At 42.1% G+C, this 25,575-nt stretch overlaps 1 protein-coding gene across 2 annotated transcripts in view; it reads left to right on the top strand.

Annotated features, from left to right (window-relative positions):
- supt3h (SPT3 homolog, SAGA and STAGA complex component) overlaps positions 1-25,575 on the top strand; it is an 89,315-nt gene that overhangs the window by 22,349 nt on the left and 41,391 nt on the right. For both annotated transcript variants that reach the window (XM_048227452.1, XM_048227451.1), the window contains exon 3: positions 24,888-24,972. In XM_048227452.1, the coding sequence (XP_048083409.1) occupies positions 24,888-24,972 (85 nt within the window). The remainder of the gene's footprint in view (positions 1-24,887; positions 24,973-25,575) is intronic.

Raw genomic sequence — 25,575 nt, 5'->3', positions numbered from 1 at the left:
TATTGATTTTTTTTTTTCTATTATATTGAATAATTAATGCATGGAAATGGCATAGTCTTCCCATAACTTAATGTACACAACGAAGAGATGAACTCCATAAATTATATAACCTAAAAGCACACACGATAAATCTTTACTCTTCATTCAAGGATTTCTAAGGCAATGTTTTTGCATAATTTCCATAAAAGGGATGGTGTGCGAATGGAAAAAGCTTCCTTCTTTTGTAAAAAACAAATGTAGATCGATATAGAAATCATGGAAAAGCCAGTGGCAGGCAAGGATGTGGCTTTACAAAAACAGGAAATTCTACCCACAATGCAATGTTCTATGAACTCCCCCTCAATAAAGTCGGTTGTCATCTTAGGCCTCAGAACAAAGTGAAAAACCGTCAGCGCGGGAATGCAATACTGTACATGGAGAGTATCGATTTTAGAGAGCTGGATAGTTCTTCTGTGGGTCACCCTATGCAGTTTGTACCATATTTAAAGGACTGCTGACATTCTGAAACTTTGTTAATATAAATTTCATGAGTTGAATATTTTTTTCCTCCAATATATGGAACTTTTACCATTTTGCCTCTGAGCAATTTGAAGGTTTTATTCTATAGTAAATATAGTTAAATTTTGGAGTGCAGCGAAATTTTAATGGACAAGCCCATTTTACTGTGATAGATTTACAATGTGCTGAAAGATGCTTGGGGGTACTGGCATCTCTCCCTCCAGATTTCCTTTCACATCCACTTCTTGTTGTTCTTCCCTTCGATAGTGACTGGAGACAGACCTCACGCTTAGTCGGCTCAGTGAAACCTTCATCTGTGTACCACGACCAAAGCCTTTCCAAGGGGTGGTGATAACATCTCACCATAATGGCAGTTTACGTAAACCGTAGGTGCTATGGCCTAATAGCACCTCCTTGTTCCGGCACATTCTGGACTTGATTGTTTATCCGGCCCTTCCTGGAGGCCGTTGAGGAGTAAATTTTGACGCTCCGTGCCCGCTCACCCGCTTGCTCGCGGCTGTCTGTCGCCCCAGCAGACGCCGGTATCGGGCACAGCTGTGACGCAGACGGCGGTGGTGGCGTCGGCGTCTGCTCTCCGTCAGGTTAGCGCTGGTGGTCCCCACGTGAGACGCCACGGCTCGACCCGGCCCTTTCCATTGGCCAGCCTCTGAAAGCCGGAGCGTCTGTGTGTGTGTGTGTGTGTGTGTGTGTGTGTGTGTGTGTGTGTGTGTGTGTGTGTGTGTGTGTGTGCGCGTGTGTGCGTGCGTGTGCGCGCCCGAGCGGAGCCCTGCCTTTAGTTTGGCCCGATCTCTGCACGGACCACACAGGACTTCGGCGGGGCATTAGAAGTTAAAACATTATTCCTGGCTTCTGCCGGAGTGTACATTAATGTTGCCCTGAGACACGATTCCCCCATGTGGGTCCATAAAGGAGTATGTATCAGGAAAATTAACAACTACAGAGGGTATTATTGTTGATGTACGGTTGTAGCCTTTGGATTAAATAAAGACACATGTCCAAGTATAATTAAGCGTGTTCTATTTGTATTTTGACAGCCGAATTACATGTGTATCATGTTGTTCATTTTAATGTCTTGCTATATTTCTGTATTGTATAATTTGTTTCATTTGTTGCCACAACATCCCTCTGCCGCTTTGTCCAAACTGTATATATTCATGACTTTTCGGGAATATAATTAAACTACTGTGAGAACATATCAAGGGTTGAGTAATGGAAATATGCTACTGTGCGAAAGTATCAAAAGGATGTTGTTGGAGTTGAATGATGAAAATGAAAGAAATATTCTTTCTCTTAAAGCTGGTACAGAAGAGTTGTACAGTATCTGTCCTCTCTCTCAGAATACCTCCATTCCTTTCTTGTGGTGCTGAGACGACCACGTTCTCAGCTTTTTTTGGAGTTGCAGCTTGGTGGAAAAATAATACCAAACTTTTCATAGCAAGGGAAATGTTTAATACCAAATGGCATTCTTACAAGTCAAACACACATTAAAAATAGACCCTTGAAATTTGAAATTGCATATTGCAAAATAGGATTATTGGACAAGACTACAATGACTGTGTTTACACAGAAAATATGTTGTAGCGTCGGTGGCTGACCATTTCAAATTGATATTATTCTTGTCTTTTTTGCTGTAATTAAGAAAACTGTCCTGGTTAGGCCCATATAGGATATTAAAGAGTACAGTCTCATGCAGTGAATTGTAAGGCCGTGAAATTTTCCCCTGCCGTGTAGTAGACAAGCTTCATCCTCTTGTGTCCACACCACTATTAGACAAGCGTCATCCTCTTGGGTCCACAGACCACTACTTGCAGTGAACAACAATTGTTCTTAAAAGACCTTTTGTGCGTCAGTGTCATCGCTTGGGATTTTGTGTGCCAGAGAGAGAGAGAGAGAGAGAGAGAGAGAGAGAGAGAGAGAGAGAGAGAGAGAGAGAGAGAGAGAGAGAGAGCTATGTGACGTATGGTCTGATCTCGGCTGGTGCTCTCTTGACGTCTCCGCTGCAGCCATAAGTGCTTGATCATGCTTGGCGCTCCCTGCCCAGCACCAGTGGCTTTCGCCTGCGGCACATGCCCATCATGAGAATGGCAATTAACGGCGAGCAGCCTGTCATTTAAGACAGTCATCACGGCTCTGGCCAGTTCAGCACATTAGCCCTGTCGCTGCTGCTGCTGCCGCTGCTCCAGCACTCACAGGGATCTGGAGAGGGTCATGACTCATCATCGTCAGATGGATGATCGTTTTTTGTTTTCTTCTTTTCTCTCTCTCTACCCCCCTTCCCCCGCTCTCCCAACTCTTGAGATTTCAAATGTGGTTGGTAACCTCATGATGACACCTTTAACTGTATCCAGGACATTTGAGACTGTGTCCCCCCCCCCCCACACACACACACACACACACACACAGAGTGCTTATGGATAACAACACCATAGTCTCCGAGGCCTTGAGGGTCTCCCCTACCTGAATGCGTTCCAGAACAATGCAGCATTATGCACAGTAAAATGCAGTTTGTAAGTCATTGACGAACTGGGAGCAGCCATTTGCCATGAACAATAGAGGACACAATGCAGACTTTGTCTGACTCCGTTTGTGGATTTTTGAAAAAGCTTTCATGTCAGGCCATCGGCATACTCAAATGACTTGCGAAAGCCATGGAGTTCAATCTTGTCCCAGTCGCTTGGAATTCAATATTGCTTTGAGAAATGAAGTCTAAAATTATAGTATTAAAAAAATGTTTTTCTCATATTGTAGATTAGCCGCCAACATGTGGCACGTAGACATAACTGCCCCAAATGTTCCTCTGGTCTTTTTTCCCTGTTGTCTCCTTTAGAAACCATTACCCACAAATCTCTCTTGAATACTATTTGAAGTGAGCTAGGCCTCTCCATACTATGCCATATACAGCCCTAGATTGATTTTATTATTGAATTATTATTAAGAGGGTAGTGAGAGCCTTGATTTGGAATGTTGTCTGGATCTACTCCAATTATCTTAATATGGCTTAAGTGTCTGGAGACCCTGTGTCTTCTCCATGACATGGACAACATTAGGGCTCCTCATGCGATGGAATCGTGCTGTCAGTTGAACTAGTTATGATGCTAGACTGAGTGTTTTTTTGTTTGTTTTTTTTTGCATTTGTCTTCATCAGTAATCCATCCTTAATCAATGAAAGGGATTCAGATCGACTTAGAAATAGTTGAACGCAGAACATAGAGACAAAGATGATGCTGAAATGAAATGTGCATTCTGTTACAGCATCATGTTTGAATATGTTACAAACTTGTTCCCGTCAATATCCACTTCCTGGTACTGTCAGTGCACAGTATCTTCTCAACATGGGCGACAGGACAAATGAATGCCTGTCTTAGAACATCCTGTTTTAAAATCTTATCTTTGGCTGGTATTTCACATTTAACAACCTTGACCAACTGACACATGTTCAGTTGGTTGCATCTTTTTAAACATTTATATAGGATGAAATGCATATTTTGAGTTGAAAAGATGGCCTTTTTTCTTCAGCTTGAGCATGGAGCATGGATTGAAAGCATGGCGCATGGAACCACCTCCCACACCAAATTACAGTGTAGCTCTTACTGCTCCCCATCTGAATGCTTCATGTACACAGAGCCCTATCTATGTTTTGTTTACATCAAGTATTTTCAGTTTCATGTTTATCCTTCGTAGTGTTGAAAAGTCAACTTGAGGAATTGCCATTGCCTTTTTGGCAACATTATACTTTTAGGCAAAGTACTTTTATTGCGTGTGTCTGTGTCTGTGTGTGTGTGTCTGTGTCTGCATTGACAGCACATCAGACCACAGCACATCATGTAGCAGCACTTCATTTCACAGTTTGGTCCTGGTTCCAGCACTGGGACGATCTGTCTTTCAGTGTGATTAAATCTGTGTGGAGACTCGCTCTCTCTCGCTCAGAGACTCATGAATATGCTGGCATTCGCTCAGACAGGGATATTAAATCAGGACGGTAAAATCAAATGAAATTTGAAAGGCTGCTGTTGTTCTCGGCACCGCTCTCATTCTCACATCAGAGCCGTTACGGCAAATCCCCATGCATGGCGGAGAGTCGGAGAGGAAGCAATTACTTTATTCGTTTTGTTGTTGGGTCCAATCCATAAAGACCTGGTACGAGGCCGCTCTCTTATGAAGCCAGGATCGTGTGAGCTATACTGCTGCTATCACTTCTGCAAGATGTGCGACTGCATTTTCCATTTCTTTAAGTTCTCGGAAAGAGCTCACATGGTTGGGCCGAACAGTGTTTTGTTTTTGATGTCTAATTGCTTGCCTTTCTCAATAGTCCGGTGGCCTTAGTTGTGGTCAGGGGCTCCACAACGATGAAAAGAAATGATGCAAAGCACATCAAACTGAAAAATATTTAAGAGCACATTATCGTGTTTGTGCTGTTTTTAAATTAGTACAATCATGGCTCTGGCCTTTACCAAGACTTTTTTTTCTTTTTTGTGCTTGTTTGACATAGTAGTGTAAGGGTGCGCCATTTGTCAACAGTTAAACACAGGGACCAGTCATTATTTGATTTGAGCCTCAGTGTTCTGCCTGTCTCTCCCAACGTCCATCATTAAAGAAGGAAGGCAAACAAATTACAACAAAGAACAACATATATTACTTTCAAACTAGTCTCAACCTGAACTCTATTATTTGCTCAGGTCTGTCAGTGGAAGGCATAATTTAGTTTTGATGTTTTTCTTTTTTCAGTCAGGTCCACCCATCTACGAGGTCTACTGATATTTAGACACCCCTGGTGTTTGCTCACTACTCTATTTTTGTATTGCCTACTCAAATGTTGTGTCTATGAAGAGGTCCTACTCCCCTGATGAAAATGTTCAACATACTTATGCAATAGAGGAGTGACTGGGCTGCTTACAGTATATACAAAAAAAATATATATAATAAAAGCACAAATGTATCTTTACTAGTTAAACAAGGTCATGAGACTTTACAGTTGAGAATAACATTGTCTAGTATGTTGTCAGGCATTAAGTAATAATGGCCTGAGTGAGGGAGTGAGACTATGATGGCTGTCTGGCTCTCTATCTATTTCTGCTTCTTCCTGCTTCTCTTTACCCTTTATGAGTATGGAGACTGAAAACCGTTAGTGGGTGAGATATTTAAACAGATTTAGTAGTCCCCCTTGCCTCCGTATCTCACTTTTAAAAATTACAGACTTGGCTTACAAATATGTAGACGTGTTTATTGGCAATGGTATGAATGATTGGGGCAGATGACTGGACTGTGGTCAGGTGGTGTCTAGCGCGAGGGCTGGATAGGAGCTGTTGACACTTGAGTTTCTCCAAGGTGTTTATTATGAAAGCACATTCTTGTTTTTCTGCGTGAGTTTCAGACGTTTGGGTGTCCTAGCTGTTGCCATGGGCTTGCACGCCTCTTTAGTCTGTTTGCTGTGAGTGTTTATTATCGCACCGTATTCTCTGAGAGTAAAGGAATCGATGTTAAAGCGTAACCTAAACCATAGAAGCTCGACCTATTAAAAGGGAAACACTCCCTCTCTTTCAAAATACGATAACACCGCGTCGTGCGTATCAAATACAGTGCAGTGCGTACGCACATGATTCTAATCAACACAAGAGACACATTTTGCTCCTAAGTCTTCTAACAAACACGGTCACCAGCCATGTTATGAGCCAACAGTGTTGTGGTATCAATATTTGATCAGCCTCCTCTGCTCCAAGTATTTGTGTTTGGTTTGGGGAAGTGTGGGAGAGTCGAGCATGGCTCCTCTCTCTCCACGTGCCATGTTCCTGCTGCAGTGGCTCAGGCTAATGTGATTCAGAGGCCCTGCGTTAACATGTGGTAGTGTTCAGGGGGACCACACTTCGGTGTAATTCAGGTCTCCCTTCCTCCTCACTGCCGGGTCTGGGAGCACTTCGAGGTTTTGGCAGGTCTCGCGTCGTTTTTCAGAAGCTGCGTTTCTGGCAGGCCTTCTGAGAGCGCCATGCCAGAAACGTTCACTCTTAATGAAAGTGGATAGTGCCTTGTAAATAGGAGGCAGCCATAACGACCAGGTACAGTAGGAGATGTGATTTGGGAGTCCTGGGCTGGTTTGAGTTTGCCTGCTTGACCCCTGAGGAGAACATGCTTGCATGTATTCCCAATGTGGAAAACATGTACTGTACTGTACAGTTCCTGCAACACTGGTCAGAGGAATTCCATTCATTATGAGGTCAATATCTTAACAGCACGACTATAAACTAAATAGGCCTATATATGTAATACTTCAAATAATGATGACACACACACACACACACACATATACACACACACACACACACACACACACACACACACACACACACACACACACACACACCTTCCATTAGGAAATCAGTGAAAATCTACACCGTGCCGTGGCTATGCTGTCTATGGATCCCCATCATGGCTCTAGCACCTCAGGTTCAATATATTGGTAATGCAAGTGATCATGTTGGTCAAAAGTAACAATGAAGTCTGTCTTTTTGTTGGAAATATGTCTGTCTGTAATCATGGTCACTTGGTGAACTGTGGAGCTTTCTGAGTGAAGAGGAAATGTGACTAGCAGTTCACGGTTGGCCCAGCATGATTTTATTGAGAGCCAGAGAATGCTTTTCTTTCAAGTATAGGCCACCTCTGGAATAGTTACAGTTGTTAGATCGTAATTGCCCTATGATGCATCTCAGTTCAGCAGTTTCTCTAAAACAAAGTTCATGTGTTGACTGACGAATATACACATATGCTATGTGCAGAGGGCTCCATATTGAAATCATGCCAATAAGGAATGAAACCATTTCAAGGACAAATTCTGTCGAGGTGGCGTTTGGTGTCTACTGTAGACTCCTTGTTCGTTGCAAAAGACACACTTGATTGGAGTCAACTGGATTGTAGATAATTTACATGTACAATACAAGGTTATCCCTCCGCTTGTATTTGGCGAGTGTGTTTTGGCAATCCATCACAGCCGGGCCCACTGTAAATATTACTCAAACGTGAATAATATTTGAGAGAGAATGTGGAGCTTTATTGGGATTGGCATAATTTAGGCATTTTTTAGTGGCTGTCAGGCACCGTGCCAGTCCTTAATGTTTCAAAGACGGTGGTCCTCCGACCGAGATGGAGGGTAGCCGCACCTCTTGGACTGATTCAAAGTCCTGGCAGACAAAAAAAAAATGTTCAGCGCACTGAATCTTTATGATTTTCAATAAAATAAAATTAATCATTTAAAGTCTATCTTCTTTGTTTTATATAAAGCAGAAGGGGTTGCTTGGGGAAGTGCGTTTACAATAGTTGGAGGCTCAAAGGCTGTCTGAGAACTGAGAAATATTACATTTCTTCAATCGTGGAACAGTGATACTGCATACATCTGCACTGGTACCAGTGGAACTGCATCTAGTACAGGTAAAAGTGGTGCTGCATGCAGGCACTGGTAATGAGTGTGGGCCATTGCATACTGTAGCTTTTCATAGTTAGATTGAGGACCAGTGACTGCAAAAATGAATTAGATGCCTGATACCGATTCCCCGTTCGGAAAATCACAGTGTGCAGTAGCTATTTTTTACTTCATGAAAATGTTTTAGATTTCACCACCTGCCCCATCTTACATGAGCTCTAATGATTTGTTTCATTTCGGAACTCAACCTGGTCAAATAAACCATGGTAGGATGTAGACGTAAAATGAGTATAGCATGGCAGATATCTTGACATAAATTGAAGCAATAATATGGAGCCACACAAAGCCAACAAAGGTAATAGAATTCATCACTGTTGAGAAATGAATGGTCTGAAGCTGCAATGTCAGCTCATTAACTCTGTGGAATAACGGAAGCTGCAAGCCATTTTACAGCCGTCTTTAGCATGTTTTAGATTTAGCAGACGTCAGTCACCATCATATGGTCTTCAGTAGACACAACTATATTACAAAAAAAAAAAAGTTTCTGAGAGGGGAAAAGCATGATTGAAATTTAATCAGAATCAGATGAATGATTTTGCATCAAATTAAATCCACTTCGACATCTTGAAGACAGGATGTTGTAACGGCCATCACAATGTTTTTTAAGTGATATTAATAATTGCTCACATCATCCCGTGGTGCCTGCTGGTGTGGTAATGATTAAGGGAACCAGCTCCAAGAGACAGCTCATATAGGGCACAGGGATGGCAGGAACCACCGTGCCAGCCTCCTACCAAACTGCATTAAGTACGTAATATAATGGTGTGCTTGTCACAGGACTTAGCTGGATACCACATGCTTATTTCTGCTACCTAAGGATAAAAACTGCTGTCAAAATAAGTGACTTGGACATGATTTTAGGGGATGTTTTTTTCTCTCGTGGCAACTCGAGTGAGGAGATTAAGCCAAGAACTTGCATGATTACTACTAGTTAGGATTTCAAAGGAGCAGAAATATATACAGGTCCTAATGAATTGAGTCTGGTAATATTTATCCATAGCGTCTGAAGCGGAGACTAAATGAGGGATGTGGTCGGAAGGATCCAACTCCAAAGTTAACTGAATATTGTTTAATCAGTGACAAAAATTGTTTTTTTATTAGAGGTCTTCTTGGGAGTTATTTTAATTTAGACTATGAAAACAGTGTCAGAAATATTCCTGAATATGCACTTGTGGAAAAATGAGAAAATATAGCAGTGTGGATGCAATGACCTATGCAGGTCAATAAAATGAATGTGTGGGCTACTTGTAGTATTTTTAATTTCCTGTTTATCATGCGCAATCATGACTCATTAATGAAGATGAGTCAATCAGTGTTTTCAGATTTTGGATATGGTGAGTGTATGTATGAGTGGAGGAATGATGTAGGTTCTAACCTGTTTCAGATAAGCTGTTTCAGGGCCTTTTGCACGGGAGGATTGGCTTTGTGCCTTGCCCTGTCTAGTTTTGTTAACATTTTAGGAAATAATTAATTCATGGGTAAATAATCCAGATTAAATTAACTCGCTTTGCCCTAATACTTGTTAAATGTAGAACTGTGTTCATTCATTACACCATTGCTAGATCAAAAAAAGTGAGATAAAATAGAATGAAATACATTTCATCTATATTGTTGTCATAGGATGCCATTTGCTTCTGTGTATGCAGTTCAGAGAGTTCTCTCGTACATTCTTACACCAGTGGTACTTGCTATATCAAGAAATATATTTCATCACATTCTGCACAATCCTATTCACTTTGACTGAATGAGACGTCCGTGTGCTGTGAGTAAAACGCGAGCTCACCGACTGCATCCCAGAATGCGACACCTTTACGCCACTTCGCTGAGGCCCGACCAGAGAGAGACAGAGAGGGGGTGGGGGGGGCTGCTGGAGCTGACGTGGTGGTGATGCTCGGTCACGTCGGTAATGAGAGGCTGTCTGAGTTGAGGAATGAGCTCACCAGACACTCTCCAGCCCTGCCCTGCTGGCAAAGGTGAGCCTAGCTGGACACCTCTGTGTGTGTGTGTGTGTGTGTATCTGTGTGTATCTGTGTGTGTCTGTGTCTGTGTGTGTGCATGTGTTTTGCGTCAGTAAGTAATCCTTAAAATAAAAGTTTCAGTTTAGCCAGCTTTGCTTGCCGGGTCAATGTGGGGAGATCCAAAATGCTGTTTCTGCATACATAACAGCTCAGATGAACAATCCTGTAATTTAATGTGATGAGAACACCATTCCAAATGAGTTCATATTTTTCCCCTCAATTTCCTCTTATTTTTAAGTGAGAACGTTGCACCATGACCTGGGATTATTATAAATAAAATAAAAAAAACTGCCTCTGGTTCTTCCCTCCATCAGGAACCATATGAAAGTAATTACTCTTTCTTTCGGTAGGATTTTCCTTGGCTTCGCTGAGATGAGGTGCAAGTTAATCAGCCTTATTATGGTGCTTTCTGGGGTTAATAAAATTACGTAAATTTACAGCCCTATGCAAATGAGCACATTTAGACTCAATTAACTTATCCTCAAGCACACAAAAAAGCTATTTAAATATTTTTCTCACATTGTACTACCATAGGTTTTAGTTAGGGATTTGTGTCCATTGCTGTCTTGTTTATCTTATGAAGGTCAGCATTATTAGTAGTTGTGACGTCCAACTCTGAATGTCTTGCCTCGTGATGGCCCTTTGTTGCGGAGCAGAAGGGGTACTGGTTGGGGTCCTTTGCCTCTGCTGTGCTGCCTTGCAGACCTCTTCTCTGCCTGCCCACCCTGTCGCCACATGTGTTTCCATGCGCGGATGATGACAAGCCGCACCGCAGAGAGGCGCTGCCCAGCCCGTCTACTGATGAAAAGGAACAATATAATAGTAAACCTCTAAAGACATTGGCTAATGGCGGTAATGGGGGGCTCTAGCTGGAGGAGCAGTGCAGGAGCTGCTGATGGTGGGTGGTGGGGGGGGGGGGGGGGGGGTGAATGTGACGTCGGGGAGGTTAGGACGGAGAGATGGCTCTACTCTGCTGAAAGAAGCCACGCTTCTCTGGCCAGTTCTGTGGGCTTGTGGTTTCATGTGATCTTTTCTGAAGCCCTCCTCCCGGCGGTCACTAAACAGTCATACTAAGACCCTACGCCTAGCAGCGATGGGTTTTCCAATACCCCACACTCTCTCCCTTACCAGTGAAACCTGAAGCTACCCAGTGAATGACTGCAGAGTCCTCTTTTCCACCACTAGATAGGGAAGCTGCACTGTTTGTACTTTGTCCTCAGCATCGGGGCAAGCAGATGCTTTGTTTGGGCGTTTGGGGAAGTGATGCTTTGTTTATAAGTAAGGGATAACGGCCGCCAAGGTGTCCCGATAACATTCAAAATGAATGGATTAGACGGAGGCAAAGAACTCCATGAAGCCAAGTCCATTAATTCTGTATATCAGGACACCTCGAAGGCCCGTCATCCCGCTTATTCCCCGGTCACAAGTCCCGTATGTAGACAATAGCCATGCATTTACAGCACACAGAGGAAAGGTGTGGCTCAGTTTTAAAAGAAGCCTACTTGTTCAGTTTATTATACAACTTTCTTTGGTTACCGACAGTTAGCTTGTTTACAGTTGATTCCATTGTTGCGAAGCCTGCTTCCTAACTCAATGGTTGCTTACTGTGGTTGTTATAGTTCAAAGAGCATTGATATGGAAAGGTGATTAAACTTTTTTTATATATATCTACTTAATATGTGTCCCAACATAAAGAATTAATAGCCATCTGTTCAGCCAGTCAGAAAATAGCATTTCTTGTCTGCGGGACTAGCTGTATATAAAACAGACAGAAGATGCTATTTCTAAGGCAAACAATTAATTTCAAATCTACTATCCCTTCACCCTACCACTTGTGCCCTAGCCACCTGTTTTGCGCATTCCCATGTAGGGTGTCCTGTTTCTTTTGGAGACCAATGGGTAGTGGTGATCTACTCTTCGACGTATCACTCCAAACAGAGCATTTTGGGATGCAGACTTGAAACAGAGAGGTAGAAAAAGAGTATTGGAATTTAATGAACTGAGGCAGTGTAACCTGAAGATGGCTACCTGGACAGAAGACAGTGGACAGAAGCCTATACATTTGAGTTTCTTCACAATAATCCTGTAAAAAATGGTGGAAAACAACTGAATATCTTAAATGTAGATTTGAATGAATATGTAACTGGTTTGTTTACACATATCACAAAATAAATATTTATAATAGAACCTAAAATGACTGTCATTCACATATCATCACTCACAGTAAGCTAGAGTTACTGTATTTCCTGTGTTCGAAGCTTGAGAACGAATCCAAGGTTTTTAGAGCTGAACAGCATGGCTGAATGACTCAAATTACCTTCTTTATTTTCTCCATGTATTTTCTGACAAAATTGTATTTACATGTTTACAGTTTGCTTAATTATTTGAATCCATGTAGGTTGACACTGACTACCGGAATAACATATACATGTAGGGCCATAATTAAAAAAAAAAGTGCAAAGTGCAGTCTCTTATAGTTTTTTAGATTAGATTAGATTCAACTTTATTGTCCTTGTGCAGAGTACAAGTACAGAGACAACAAAATGCAGTTTGTGTCTAACCAGAAGTGCAAAAAAGCAGAAAAACGCAACGTCATATACTGTTTACACTGCACCACCTGTCTATACTGTGTATAAGACAATATAGTGCAATGTAGACCGTAGTATACAGTTAAAATGGTATGGGTTACAGTAATATAAATTAAATATAAACATGTGCAATGTATTAGCAACAGAATAGATATGGATATGCAGTATGAACAATTTATGAACAATGTATGAACAACATGTACAGATAGGTGCAGTGTAGTGACCAACATGTCAGGTAAATTAACTAAAACTATAGTGTGGAGTGTGGGAGCATTGAGGTGACCCACCGATGTTTGTGCTTAGGGTCGTGCTCATGGTGGTAAATTAGCAAATAGATTTACCAATGTTAGCAAATAGATTTCCCAATGTTATTAAATTAGCTTTAGTTAGTCGTTAGACTTTGCACTTTGCACACCAGTTAAATAAGTAGATCTTTTAGTGTGGCAGTTTGTGGGGACAATTTCATGCCCTACCCTATCGTTAGGGTGCAGTGCGCTTTACGTACCTACTGTGTCTCTCTAATTCATGTAGTAGACTAGTCGTTCTTTTCTGGGTAAAACTAATCGTATCGCCATCCATACTCACATAGCAAAAACGATGAAAGGTAGACCTCTGATACAGATTTCACTTTACAGTTTTCATGTCCTGTTGAAAGTGCTGAAGCGTGCATTTGCTATTTACATTTGACATATTTTGAGTACATTTTTACTATTTGCGGTGAAAGAAATTGGAAACAACCAAACATTGTTGCTATGGTCTTGAAAATAAATGTCTAACAGCTGTGCTCTAGTATTTTTAGATATGCTCTTAGGCGTTGGGAAACTGTTTTTCTGACTTGGTTGTGTATCGAAGAGGCACCGTTTTTAAAATAGCATTTCTGTACTTCCCAGTCTTTTAAATGAAACACATGTTGATGTGTCTGTCTTTGAGTGTGAGTTTATTGCATCCCACATTCAATGCAAGAAACATGTTTACCAATTCTCCAAATTAGCTTTTTGCAGCGCATGGATATGAGCGCACTTCCACTGTGGCTCATTGTCAAGGTCATCAACAGGGCTGATCTGTCTCTTTCTCACAACCAATTTAACTCTTAAGTAAAATGATTCAGTCTCACCCAGGATGATTGGTGTAAAAACATGCCATAATCTGGAAATGGATTCACTTCCTTTCTGGTCAAGACGCCTGTCCGTTGCGGTTTACAGCATGGCAGGAAGTTGACTGTAATGAAATGACCATACAAGTGTCTCAGTCCACGCTTGCAAACAGAAGCCTCTTGGCCTGACCTCTGATTGGAGTGCATCAGGCCACGAGTCACTCCTTAGGGCGCTCGCATATGGAACCACTCAAGAGGCGCTTAGAGGATGGGGGGGGGGCAGGGGTGGTAGGATGGTAGGCTCCACACGGCTGCTCACCACCCAGGGATGAGGTGGCACTGGGGTGCCCGGTGGTGTCGGCTTTCTGTTGTCGTGCTGTTGCGGGGAGCTTGTAACTAAAGGATAGCAAAACGCTTGCAGCTCCTGTGTGACTCAGCTGTCTTAATCACCTCAGTGAAGTTTTTAATTACTTTATTGGCCCAACGAGGGCCAAACCCAGCTCAGGCGGCCTGGTCTTAGTGAGTTTATTGAGCACTAGATCATTACGGTTAAACCTGGCTTACATTAATGTATTATGCATGTGGTTTATTCTTTGCTATTAACATATTCTTTTGGGGAATACTTGTCGGTCAGTATCTGCACTGGTTGTCTATGTCTACTGACCTAGACTTGAAACAGAATCCTTTTCAGATGATGCAAAAACCATAGAGGTCATAAAGACACAGTCTAGTGGACGTGATTGACAGGGTGATGCCCGTGGTCCAGAGCATTTTCCTGGCGGTCACCTTTTCGTTTGTTAGGTAAAATACGGTATCCAAATGGAAAGGAAGTGTCCTAGCCCAAGCGTGAGAGGAGTGGGCAGTTGACAGGTGCTGGAGCCTTTGTGGCTCAGGATGTGGCTTCAGTCAGGACCTGTTGTTCCAGACGAGACAAGCGAAGCGTCCATGCAAACGGAAGCAGGGCTTTATGCTGTCACTGGGCAAGTTTGAGAAGTTCCAGTCCATCACTGGCCCACGCCCTTAGCGTGTTGGGCAAGGGAGCCCCCCACAGGGTGTCTGAATAGAACTGTGAGACACTCGCTCACTCGTCTCAAACTCTGTGTGGAAAACAGAACGTTTTCATCTCAGTCTGATGATGCCTCAATTTCTTTTCCTTTCTTACGTATCACTTTCAAGCTGTCCCCTTTGTGTGTGTGTGTGTGTGTGTGTGTGTGTGTGTGTGTGTGTGTGTGTGTGTGTGTGTGTGTGTGTGTGTGTGTGTGTGTGTGTGTGTGTGTTTTGGAACCTTCAATAATTGGTTATAAAACCCACATTTTACATGTTCCTTTTGTATTGAGTTTTTCCACTGTAATTCATAGTAATTAGACTGAGAACTTTCACAATGAAGAAAATGTGGGAGTCAAGCAAGAGTCAGTAGCAAGAAAAACACGGCAGGATTAGCATAGTGCTGTCTGAGCAGCTACCCATGCCATCCCCGGCAGATGGTAACAGTCTGTTCTCAGTCGTAGTCTGGGTGTGGTTGTGTGACAATAATTTTTAATTCACTTGTTAAAACTTAAACGACTGATCTGAATAGTGCCGCACAGGGGTTGCTCAGCCTTCCTGACGACACTTGCATGTGAAAGTGTTTTATACACAGCACCCTGTCTCTCGTTTATAACATTGATTCATTTACCTAAGCACATTCCACAGATTTACAAGGACAGCTTTAGCAAACCAAACTTCATAACAGGAAAAATATAGTTAAACAGGGCAGGAAAAAAAAATACTTCGAAAAGTCCCCAAGAAGTGGGCGGTTTAACCAGCCTCTTGAACCGTTTTTACTCACAGAAGCTGTGGTTGATTTTAAGTGCTGTTTGTGCGTATTTTCAAAATTACCAATACCAACCATATCCTGTTATTGAAGCTATGCTATCTTAACTGTGTTGTGACTGATACGAGTGAAATTCCCAGATTTCCTCTGTTGGAGCTCATTCAGAATATGTCACTTGACAACATGATCGTACATGCTTTCCAGGCAATGGACAATTGTCACCTTATGAGCGGTATTCCATTTTGACATAGTGGTTGTGTGGGTGTGGCTTTCTCCCTAATTTTACCATTTGCTGTGGTCTTGTGTTGGTGTACTTCTACTTATATAATGGTTAGGATTTTTAAAAAGCCCCCCCTCCAATGGACCAGCTTGCAGAAGGATTGTTTGGCATCACTTCTCATACAACTGCACCACACATCTGACCTAGCCATGCCCAGATGGTGAAACAAAATACTGAGCCAAACTATGCAGAATGAAGAGATCAGGATTATATCATTCCAGTCTGGCCAATCAAAGACTAATATGACATATGATGATTTACAAATCTTATTTAGAATGCTAAGTGTATACCATACAGTTTCATGCTCTGACCGCTCATGCTTACACAGAATATTTTTTTTTTTTACTTTTTGTCCATTGTTTTTTACTTTTACAAACACATTGTATCGCCATATTGTGACGTCAAGATCTCCTAAATGTTTTTGTGGCTGCTGGCACACTGCCTCTGTAGTCAGTCATCATGTTGTTGTGGACAAGAGATAAATATTGCATTTTGAATGACTCTTTTGGACTTTTTATTTTTTATTACTTTTACAAACACATTGTATCGCCATCTGCATCTGTAGTAATTTATTGTTTCACATCAAAACAACTTCACACTCAACACTACTCTCAATTGGGTCCTCAGCAATACATCCATCAAGTGCAAAATGGGTCAGATGAACAGTTCATAAGATATGAAGCACATACAAACAGAGATTAATTTTTTCATAGACAAATAATGCTAAAAATAAAAATACTTCTTTGTATTTTTGATGAAGAATATCTAATTACCACTTATATCTAAAGCTGGGCAGATTTGACAACATGGTAACTCAGAATAGACTTGCCATTGCTGTGCTCACACGCTACTTTGAAATGCTCATGCTGCAAGACAGATGAAAACATTTTTTTGGACATGACAGAAATCCAATCACATCGGATGTTAATTGTTATTGTCTGCTTATCAGACATGAGCCTGCTTAAACTGCACAACAAATCGGATGGGAATTCAGCTCGATTCTAAAGCTAGTTGGGTCCGACTGAAATCTGGGCCAAAATCAGGCCAATGAACATACCCAATAATAATGGGAAGCATTAACGTTATATTTATGACCGCCGCGCAGCGAAGTGGCGGTCATATAGGTTTAGTCAGATTTTTTAATTTATTTATTTATTTATTTTTTCGCATGTCCAAATTTCCGTCTAGTATTCCCAGGACACTGAAAGACCAGGGTACACGAAACTTGGTAGGCATGTAACCCCACATGGATAGCATGGAACCATCGTTTTTCGTTTTGATCTGTAGCCCCCCCGCTGGACTGGACCCCGAAAAGGAGGGTAGGGCAGACACAGTTTTCTGTGAATATCTCGAGAACCGTAGGGTTTAGGAGGACCATTTTTTTTTGTATGTTGATCTCAAGGGGCCATGTCAACCCATTCAATAACCACTCATTTCATGTATAGCGCCACCTAGTTAAACACAAAAAAGTAAAAATGAGGTGTTGTAATCGCAGGTACTGTATCTGTGACCTAACATAGTCAAAACTGCACGAAATTGGAAGTGTAGGATCATTATGACACCCTCTGAATGCACACCAAGTTTCATGGAATTCCGTTCATAGGGGGGCCACACAATAAATTAATTTATGTTACTATACACCAACTGGCCTGTAGGTTGCCGGAGACAGTTTTCTGTGAATATCTCGAGAACCGTAGGGCCTAGGAGGTCCACCTTTTTTTTGTATGTTGGTCTTAAAGGGGCATGTCAACCCATCCCATTGCCACTTATTTCATGTATAGCGCCACCTAGTTAAAAATTAAAAAGCAAAAAATGTGTTGTTTTCATCACAATATCTCTGGCTGAAATGGTCAAAACTGCACGAAATTGAAAGTGTAGGATCATTATGACACCTTCCGAATGCATGCCAAGTTTTGTGAACTTTCGTTCATGGGGGGCCTTACAATAAAATTATTTATGTGTACATTTAGTGACCGTACACCAACAAGGATTCCTGGGACACTGAAAGACCGGGGTACACGAAACTTGGTGGGCATGTAACCCCACATGGGTAGCATGGAACCATCGTTTTTTGTTTTGATCTGTAGCCCCCCCGCTGGACTGGACCCCCCGAAAAGAGGGTAGGGCAGACACAGTTTTCTGTGAATATCTTGAGAACCGTAGGGCCTAGAATGACCAATTTTTTCTGTATGTTTGCCTCCAGGGGTCATGTTAACCCATTCCATGTGCACACATGTGCATAAACAGATACACATGCACACACATACATTCACAGTAATCATACGTATGACACATACTCACACAGTCGACATATGTACGCTTGCATGCACAGGCACATACGCAGGCACACACACAAGCATGCACACACACACACACACACACTCACACACACCCACACACATAACACAAACAATCAAGAATTTCTCAGAATTATGAACAGGCAAGATGGAGGTGGGGTTATATAAAATGAATTTTACATGTGAAATCTATGAACTAATCATGTTTTGGTACTTGTTGTCTAGTAGATATTGAGAATTGAGTGTGGATAATGCAATTTAGTGAGACAGTTAGAATTATATAGGCCTTTCAGCGTGATTTCTTTTTGTGGAAAAAATGTGCTGGACTGGGCAGCGGTCATATTTTCTACCGCTCTGCGGTACATCTAGTTTTTATCACAATTGATTATGCAGAACCCATATCAAACCAAGTCCACCAAGCATTTGCGACCGTTTTTGGTCACAGTCTAGAGCTCTGTCTTCAAATCAGTGCCATCAGTGGATGTCTAGACATCATTTTTTTAACTTTTAACAACATCAATTACATATTGCACTTTTATTCCTCTTGTCCAACTGTTTACATCTCTTGTCCAGCAGTTCATAAGGTAGGCTAATGGCAAGGCCTGACCCTCAGCTTCATGCTTCATCTTTTATATGTTTACCAGTAGGCCTATAGTTTGCTCTTTCCTGGGATTGCAATAACCTATTAATCCTCTATCTTTATTGAATCTAAGGTCTCTATTTGGTTGTTTGACGTGGGTGTTTTGTCTGGGGTTACACTATAGATTGTTGCGGTGGCCTAAGTATCGCTTTTAAAAAGCCTCGTGGAAGCTGTTGGACTCTCCAGATGAAAACACAGAAGTCTCACTCTCCCAGCCTCCCATAGCCAGCTCTCTCGGCCTGGGCGGGATAAGCCCTTTACATACTTGTGGCTTTAACGCTCTAAGCCCTCTTTTGATTCCCTATCTCTCTGAAAACATGTGAAGCTTTAATGTGATTACTGGAGAGAGAGAGAGCACATATCAATAATCACCCACTTATAGTCATTATTCAGGTTGCAAGAGCAACAGTGATTTGCAGGTAACATGTGTTTGTGATAAAGGAATTCTCTTGGGGCCTTTGGGCAAAGTGGAGCTGGGTTCATATGTTGGGGAGCACTCAGGTCCAGCTGGTTCTTTTGCAGAGGTTTGGTAGAAAATGAAAGTGCCCCACATATACAGTTGTTAGTATTTTGGTCTTGTAATATATTAGGTGTTTCCTGGGGCCAGACATGTGCACCTTTTCAAATGGGACAGCAGGCAGTCTTTTTGTCAGTCACCTTTGTCTTTCTGTCTTTCTAAATGGGAAAAGAGATGGATGAGTTGCTTTTCTTCCGAAAAGACAGGATGTGCACCGCCATACCTTTTCAGAATAGTTATGACAATACCATGCACACTTTATATCAATTCAGGAAAATTCTTTTAAGTTGATGCTAGTCTGCCAAGCCTTCCTAAATTTAAACAATTTTAGATATCGCCCTTCTCTGGGAACCCTGGCAAAGTGAGATCATTAAGCTTTTTGAGGGAGATGAAATGGACAAGCCAGAGCAAATGGACTAAACTCCGGCACCCCGGTCTCGTGCCAAGTCATTTATGTATGGAGCTAATATGTCAGGCTCCGGTTACAATAGTATTTTCAGTTTTTTCATGGACTGGCTCGCTCTGACCAGACATACTCAAATAAGCTCTCCATAATAAGTGCTGAAGGTCTCAATATTGCCTGCCAATGCATTGAACAAAATAACAAACTCTGCCTTCAGTTATGACTGGAGCTGCTACACACGTTTATTTTCTTGGATAGTCTCTGCCAATACCATTACAATTTTTTAAACAGACAGATTTAAGGAAATTGTGTAGTTGAGCAGGACACTGTTGAACATGTACGCACAACCAACAAGGTCAAACCTCGACATTTTACACAAGTGCAGTTGGAGCAGTAAAAGCAGTACCCTGCCGAGCGTCCCTTTTTATGGCACCACATTGCCCATATTCTCTCACTTCAGATGTCCATATTTATGTTTATGTATTTATGTAGCTGATGCTTTTATTCAAAGGGACTTATAGGGACAGATACCAAGTGCAGGGGGCCAGTCTCTCTGGAGCAACTCGGGAGCACAAGGGCACAAGGGGAATGGAACCCAGAACTTCTGTGGCTACTGCAAGCTCCTTAGCCACTGCACTACCACCTTATTTCTCCACGATCCATGTTTCTTTTTCTTTTCTCATCTCTTAGTTCCAGCCTCTCCGAATATTTTTTCATCTCTTTCGTTCCGTGTCGGGCTCCTGTATCAAAATTCAAGGCTGTTTTGCTGTCTGGAGGCAAGCACCCCACAGTCCCAAAATAGACTAGGTCCGAGCCAGCCCAGACCAGCCTGGCCCGGCCCGGCCCCGGCCCCACCCAATCTCCATAAACGCCTTTTAGCCAGCAGAGACGCGCGGCATGGCACGGACAGTGAGAGACACACACTGTAAATGCATTTCAAAACGGAAAAATAAGGGGAAACCTGGACAAGTACTAAAGCTTAGTCTGAGTCCTTCCTGCAGGGCTGTGTCTTTTAAAGAAGAAAAAAAAGAAAAGAAAGTGAAGTCCAAGTAAGAAAGATGCTGATTCTTCCGGTTTACAGTGTGCCTGGCTGGCTAACCCACACGGCCCTCTTCCTCTGAGTCAGAATAAACCATCCATCACATGGCACATCAGAGAGAGACATTTCAAAATAAAGAAAACATAAAAAATATATAAAGATCGTGATGTTTGTATGTTTTCACTGGATGGAGCAAGGATGACCGTTAGGAAAGATCATACACACACATTCCAGCTCATATGTTGGGAATCAGTAAACAAACTGCTGTTGAGGACTAAACACATTTGCTTTATTGCAGTGTCTCCCGCAACCCCCAGAATAGATGAGTTATGTGAGACTCAAAATGCCTGTCGTGTGCCCGTCTTTGACATCATACTCTCCATTCAGTGATGTGAAAGTGCAGGTAAACAGCCCCAGACGAACGGCCTGTGCCCAGGGACATTGTGAGAGGAGAGGAGAGGCCAGTTCCTCCTCCCCTGTCAGTGTACAGTCTGTGCCAGCACCGCCTCGGGTACTTCACGCTAACCTGCAGAAGTGTCCATAAAATAAACAGAACTTGTTTTCCTGACGTTTATCTTGGGTGTGAAACTGCTCAATGGTCTAGTTTTTAGTGCTTACTTTTGGATAAAGGCCGTTTCTGATGGAACAGGATAAATCTACTCTTTCTATGGCACTAAGCTGCACTTTAGTCAAGCTGCGGAATTGGGTCTGCCCAAACCCAACATATTATCCCTTTTTATTTTTCACACACAACTGATTCATCTGTGGTGTTGTGTGTGTGTAATGAAAGACTCGTGAACTGGTAGAAATATACAAATAAAAGGCAACTGTTAAAACAATAGGTCTGGCTGTTCTGTAACCTCACTAATTGTGTTGGGTCTGGAAATTCACTCAATGAATTGAATGTGCTTTATTTTGGTTAACCCTACAACTATTATTGCAGGGCGCTTTTGATGCTTTTTAGAATTAAGATTCATTAAAATGCCCTGTTACTGTCACCAAGTAGTAAGTACTAGACTAAGTAGCTGTTTTCTTTTATTAACCGTTTCCGCCTATAGTTTGGTTATGAAAATGGATGTGGTGATTTAAGAGATCCAGCATTTTTTCCCTACTGTCATGGCATAAATGCCCACTGTTGCTGGTTGTATTGATTATTTTTGCCTCCATGGCTGCATGCAGCTTAGCTGGACCGCTCTAAGATGACATTGGTGATGTTCACATATATCCTTATATTCTTGAGGTGAGGATGTTCTTATCAGAAGTCTTGACCTGTACACAACCGCACTGATGCATGGTTTTCACATAGCATTAGTGTACAGAGGATAAGGCTCAGTTAATTGGGGAGGTCAGAAGTTGAACGTGGACTCTCTCCAACTCGCAGTCTCTAATTCGTACAAGGCTGTAGACTAGAGAGTCAGATGTAGAGGAATACAGATATGCTGATAGGAGGAGTCGATGGCTCTCTCTGATTCCTACTCTAGTGGGCTCCCTATCATCGTCTTTAAATAGATCTGCATATCCAAATCTATAAATATTGGCAGGCGACTAGTCGGCAGGGCTTTCTGTGGACTTTTCTGGGTTGAATATTTGGAATTTAATTGTACAGTTGTTTTTTTTTCTCTCTCCAGGCATCAGGGGTTGTCAAATCAATGTGTTTACAATGTCCCCACTGGCCTCTCTGATTCCACGCCAAACTGGAGGGCTGGTGTCATTGAGGGAGACTAGAGGGGGCCGTCCCCCCCACACCGCAAGTAAATAATCACAGGCCGCCGGTTCACGGTATGCATTTGGACACAAAGCTCCATCCAAATACACAGTCACTTTTAGAAATCCAATTGTGATCTGGCAGGCTTTTGTTTGGTGTTGTATATGCAGGCTCAGGAGCATGCCTGCTGGGCATAAACAGATGCTTGTCAAGGGTCTGCGAGGAGGCGAGGAGTTATTTCTCTCTCCGAGGATCCTTGTCTGCTGTGCTGTAATGTCTGATACGGCGACAAAAACTCTTGTCATATTAGGCTGGAAATCAGAGCTAGGCGAAGGAGAGAGAGCATGCTCACAACATGTGATGGGGGAATGCATGCTCACAATTACACTTTATTGTTTGTGCTGTTTATTGCGCCATTATTCATGTTCCAGCCGTTGTTGTTTTGCTGCTTCCCGGCACTTCTTAATTGTGTTCTATCAAAGTCTCTTGATTGGGTCTCTTTAAACTGAAGCTTGTCCAGCCCCCATAAACTGCACTTTATTTTGGAAGACTTGTTGAGACAACAGACAAAAGAGGTTTCCCTCGTTTTGTGCAGAAAGAAAAAAATGATTGATCGTTGTCCAGTCTGCAAGCTCCTAGAAGGTCTGTTGTCTCGAGAGTTTCCTGGTCTGAACTGAAACGGCTTTGTGACTAAACAAGTGGAATAAATTATGCAACTGGAGCGAATTACTGGTCCTCCTCTGGAAGTCATTTGGATTAAAAATGTATTCATGTGAAGAAAAGAACGAAACAGGGATATAATAAAAGTTAATTGACAGGGTTATGCCTGAGATATCCAATATCCAGATGTATGGAGAGTTTTTTTTAAACTCTCACGGGTAGGTGATTCTGTATGTCCATTTATGTGTCTTTTTTGGGCCTATATGAAAAGGAGAGCCAGCTGGTGAAGTGGTATTTGAGGAAAATAATCCTCTTTCTGCTTCACAGCTAGAAACGAGTCTTTTGATCTGGTTGTGGATGCAGAGAGACCCCAAGTTTATGTAGGGAACTAAATATGTCCTCCCCCAGGACCTCCACACCTTTTCAAAGGCAGCACTCTGGCAGGTAGGACATTGATAAGGACCAGATTAGCATCAATAATCGACCCTCACATTGCCGTTACCATCTGCCACACATATTTTCCTCTTACTCTCCTCCTACCTAGTGAATTACTTCCTGATCCAGTGATTTGGGGTGGTCTTGTTTCCTCTGTGCCTTTGCTTAAGCAGTACCCAATGCAGATGAACACAGGACATGAGATGATTTGAAATACCTGGGCTTGTTTCACAAACAAGATGTGAGTTATCCAGGTGGCCGCAGAATATAAAGCATTTTGGAACTCATATATATATATATTTTCAGTGCAATGGTACAGTATGTCGTTATACAAGTATACCAATATACTGCTTTGCTAAGTTTCCCATTCAGTCTAAGCATTTCACATGACTTAAGCAGCACAAGAGCGAGTGGCACACTGCTTTCATATGCCAAGCCCAGGGGAGATCATTAAGGCCCAATGAAAGAGACCTCTAGAAGTAATAGCTCAAATAACCATATGTCTTAAAAGCCATCCTCATTGACTGTATGCCTGATGTTAATTTCGCTATAGTTTGTTTTGTTTTTTTTTCAAATAGAATTGGATAAAATTGCAAAGAGAGCCTAATCATTTACGCCACTAAGTCTGTTAATGATGCCACTGACAGATTAAGCTTCAAGCTTCCCATGGTCACTTCCCATTGCACTCTCCTTCTTTCCCTCTGTTAAAACCAGGGTGTGTGGCTGCTCTGTGGTTTTCGCCTCTATTGGATGAAACCACTGTGTCGATATTAAGCACAGTGAATGTGGGGAACCTTGGCAGGAGTTCTGTGGGAAAAAAACTGTGAATGTAGGGCTTCAGTATTTGTAAACAGCTCTCTGGCAATGCACAGAGCTAGTACAGTAAAGGCAATCTTAGCCTGTTGATGTTTACAGCTGAACCCTTGGGCTTTGGCTGAGGAGAGGGATCTCTTTGTCTGGTGGAATTGTTTTAATGATGTCTGGAAAGGTTTTCCTGACATATGTCATCGACAAAACAAATGTGCTGAGTAGCACAGTAGCAACACTTCATTCCCATATGTATATACACACACACACACACACACACACACACACACACACACACACATGCGCGCGCACACACACATACATGCGCACGCACACACACACATGCACACACACAGCAACACAATACAATCATGCTCGTACACACACAGTGAAGACCTTTCAAATATGCTGTAGTGATAGAGGCATGCCAAAACAAACCTCTGCTTTCTCTCCTATCAGGGATCTTTTTACAATGTTAATATTTTAATTCGAATTTCAATTAAGCATATTAATCATAAGGGCACTGCTGATAGACAGTAAGATAAGAATAAGAGTTTGTTGTTACTGATGTGTTTCTCTTGGACTGTCTCTCTAATTCCCACCAGGTTTGCCTTGGGAGACTCGCGTAGACCTCTACATGAGACGGCAGCGCTGGTGGAGGACATTGTGCACACCCAGCTCATCAACATGGTGAGACTACCACAGATCTCCTTAAGCCATCCAGACACTGTGTGTTTTTTTTAGTCACATACGATATGGTAACTCCCGCTACACGTTTTGATTGGACGCAATTGCTGTGCTCACACGTTAACAATCGACGTTGCAAGACAAACGACAACAATTTCTGACATGCCAGAAATCCACTCGGATCGGACTGGACCTCAAACATTGATTGTGACTTCTAAATGGACATCATGAGCCTGCTCAAGGTACATGACAAATCAGAGACTAATTCGGCCCAATTAAAAATGTGCGGGATCTGACTGATTTGGGGCTAATATTGTGTCAAAGTCGCATAGTGTCTGCGTGGCATTATAGTGAACATACCAGTGAACCATAGTGGCAACACAGCCCTTTTCCTGCACTGCCATTGTAAGATCTTTAAAAATTCTGTATGTTGTGGTTCAGTTATGTGTTCTTGCATTCATTTACCATCATTTTTATCAATTGAACATAGAAATCAGCGCAAATTAGTGCGCAGGTATCGTCTTAAGAAATGTTCATGAATCGCATGTGAGCCCTACCACATCACGCCAAACCAAATTTAAGAATGAACAGGTGTTGATGCATGCA

The sequence above is a fragment of the Alosa alosa genome, chromosome 19 (genome assembly GCF_017589495.1).
Source record: "Alosa alosa isolate M-15738 ecotype Scorff River chromosome 19, AALO_Geno_1.1, whole genome shotgun sequence".
Classification (NCBI taxonomy): domain Eukaryota; kingdom Metazoa; phylum Chordata; class Actinopteri; order Clupeiformes; family Clupeidae; genus Alosa; species Alosa alosa.
Note: the sequence above shows the minus strand (reverse complement) of the source record. Positions and strands in the feature narration are given on the sequence as shown.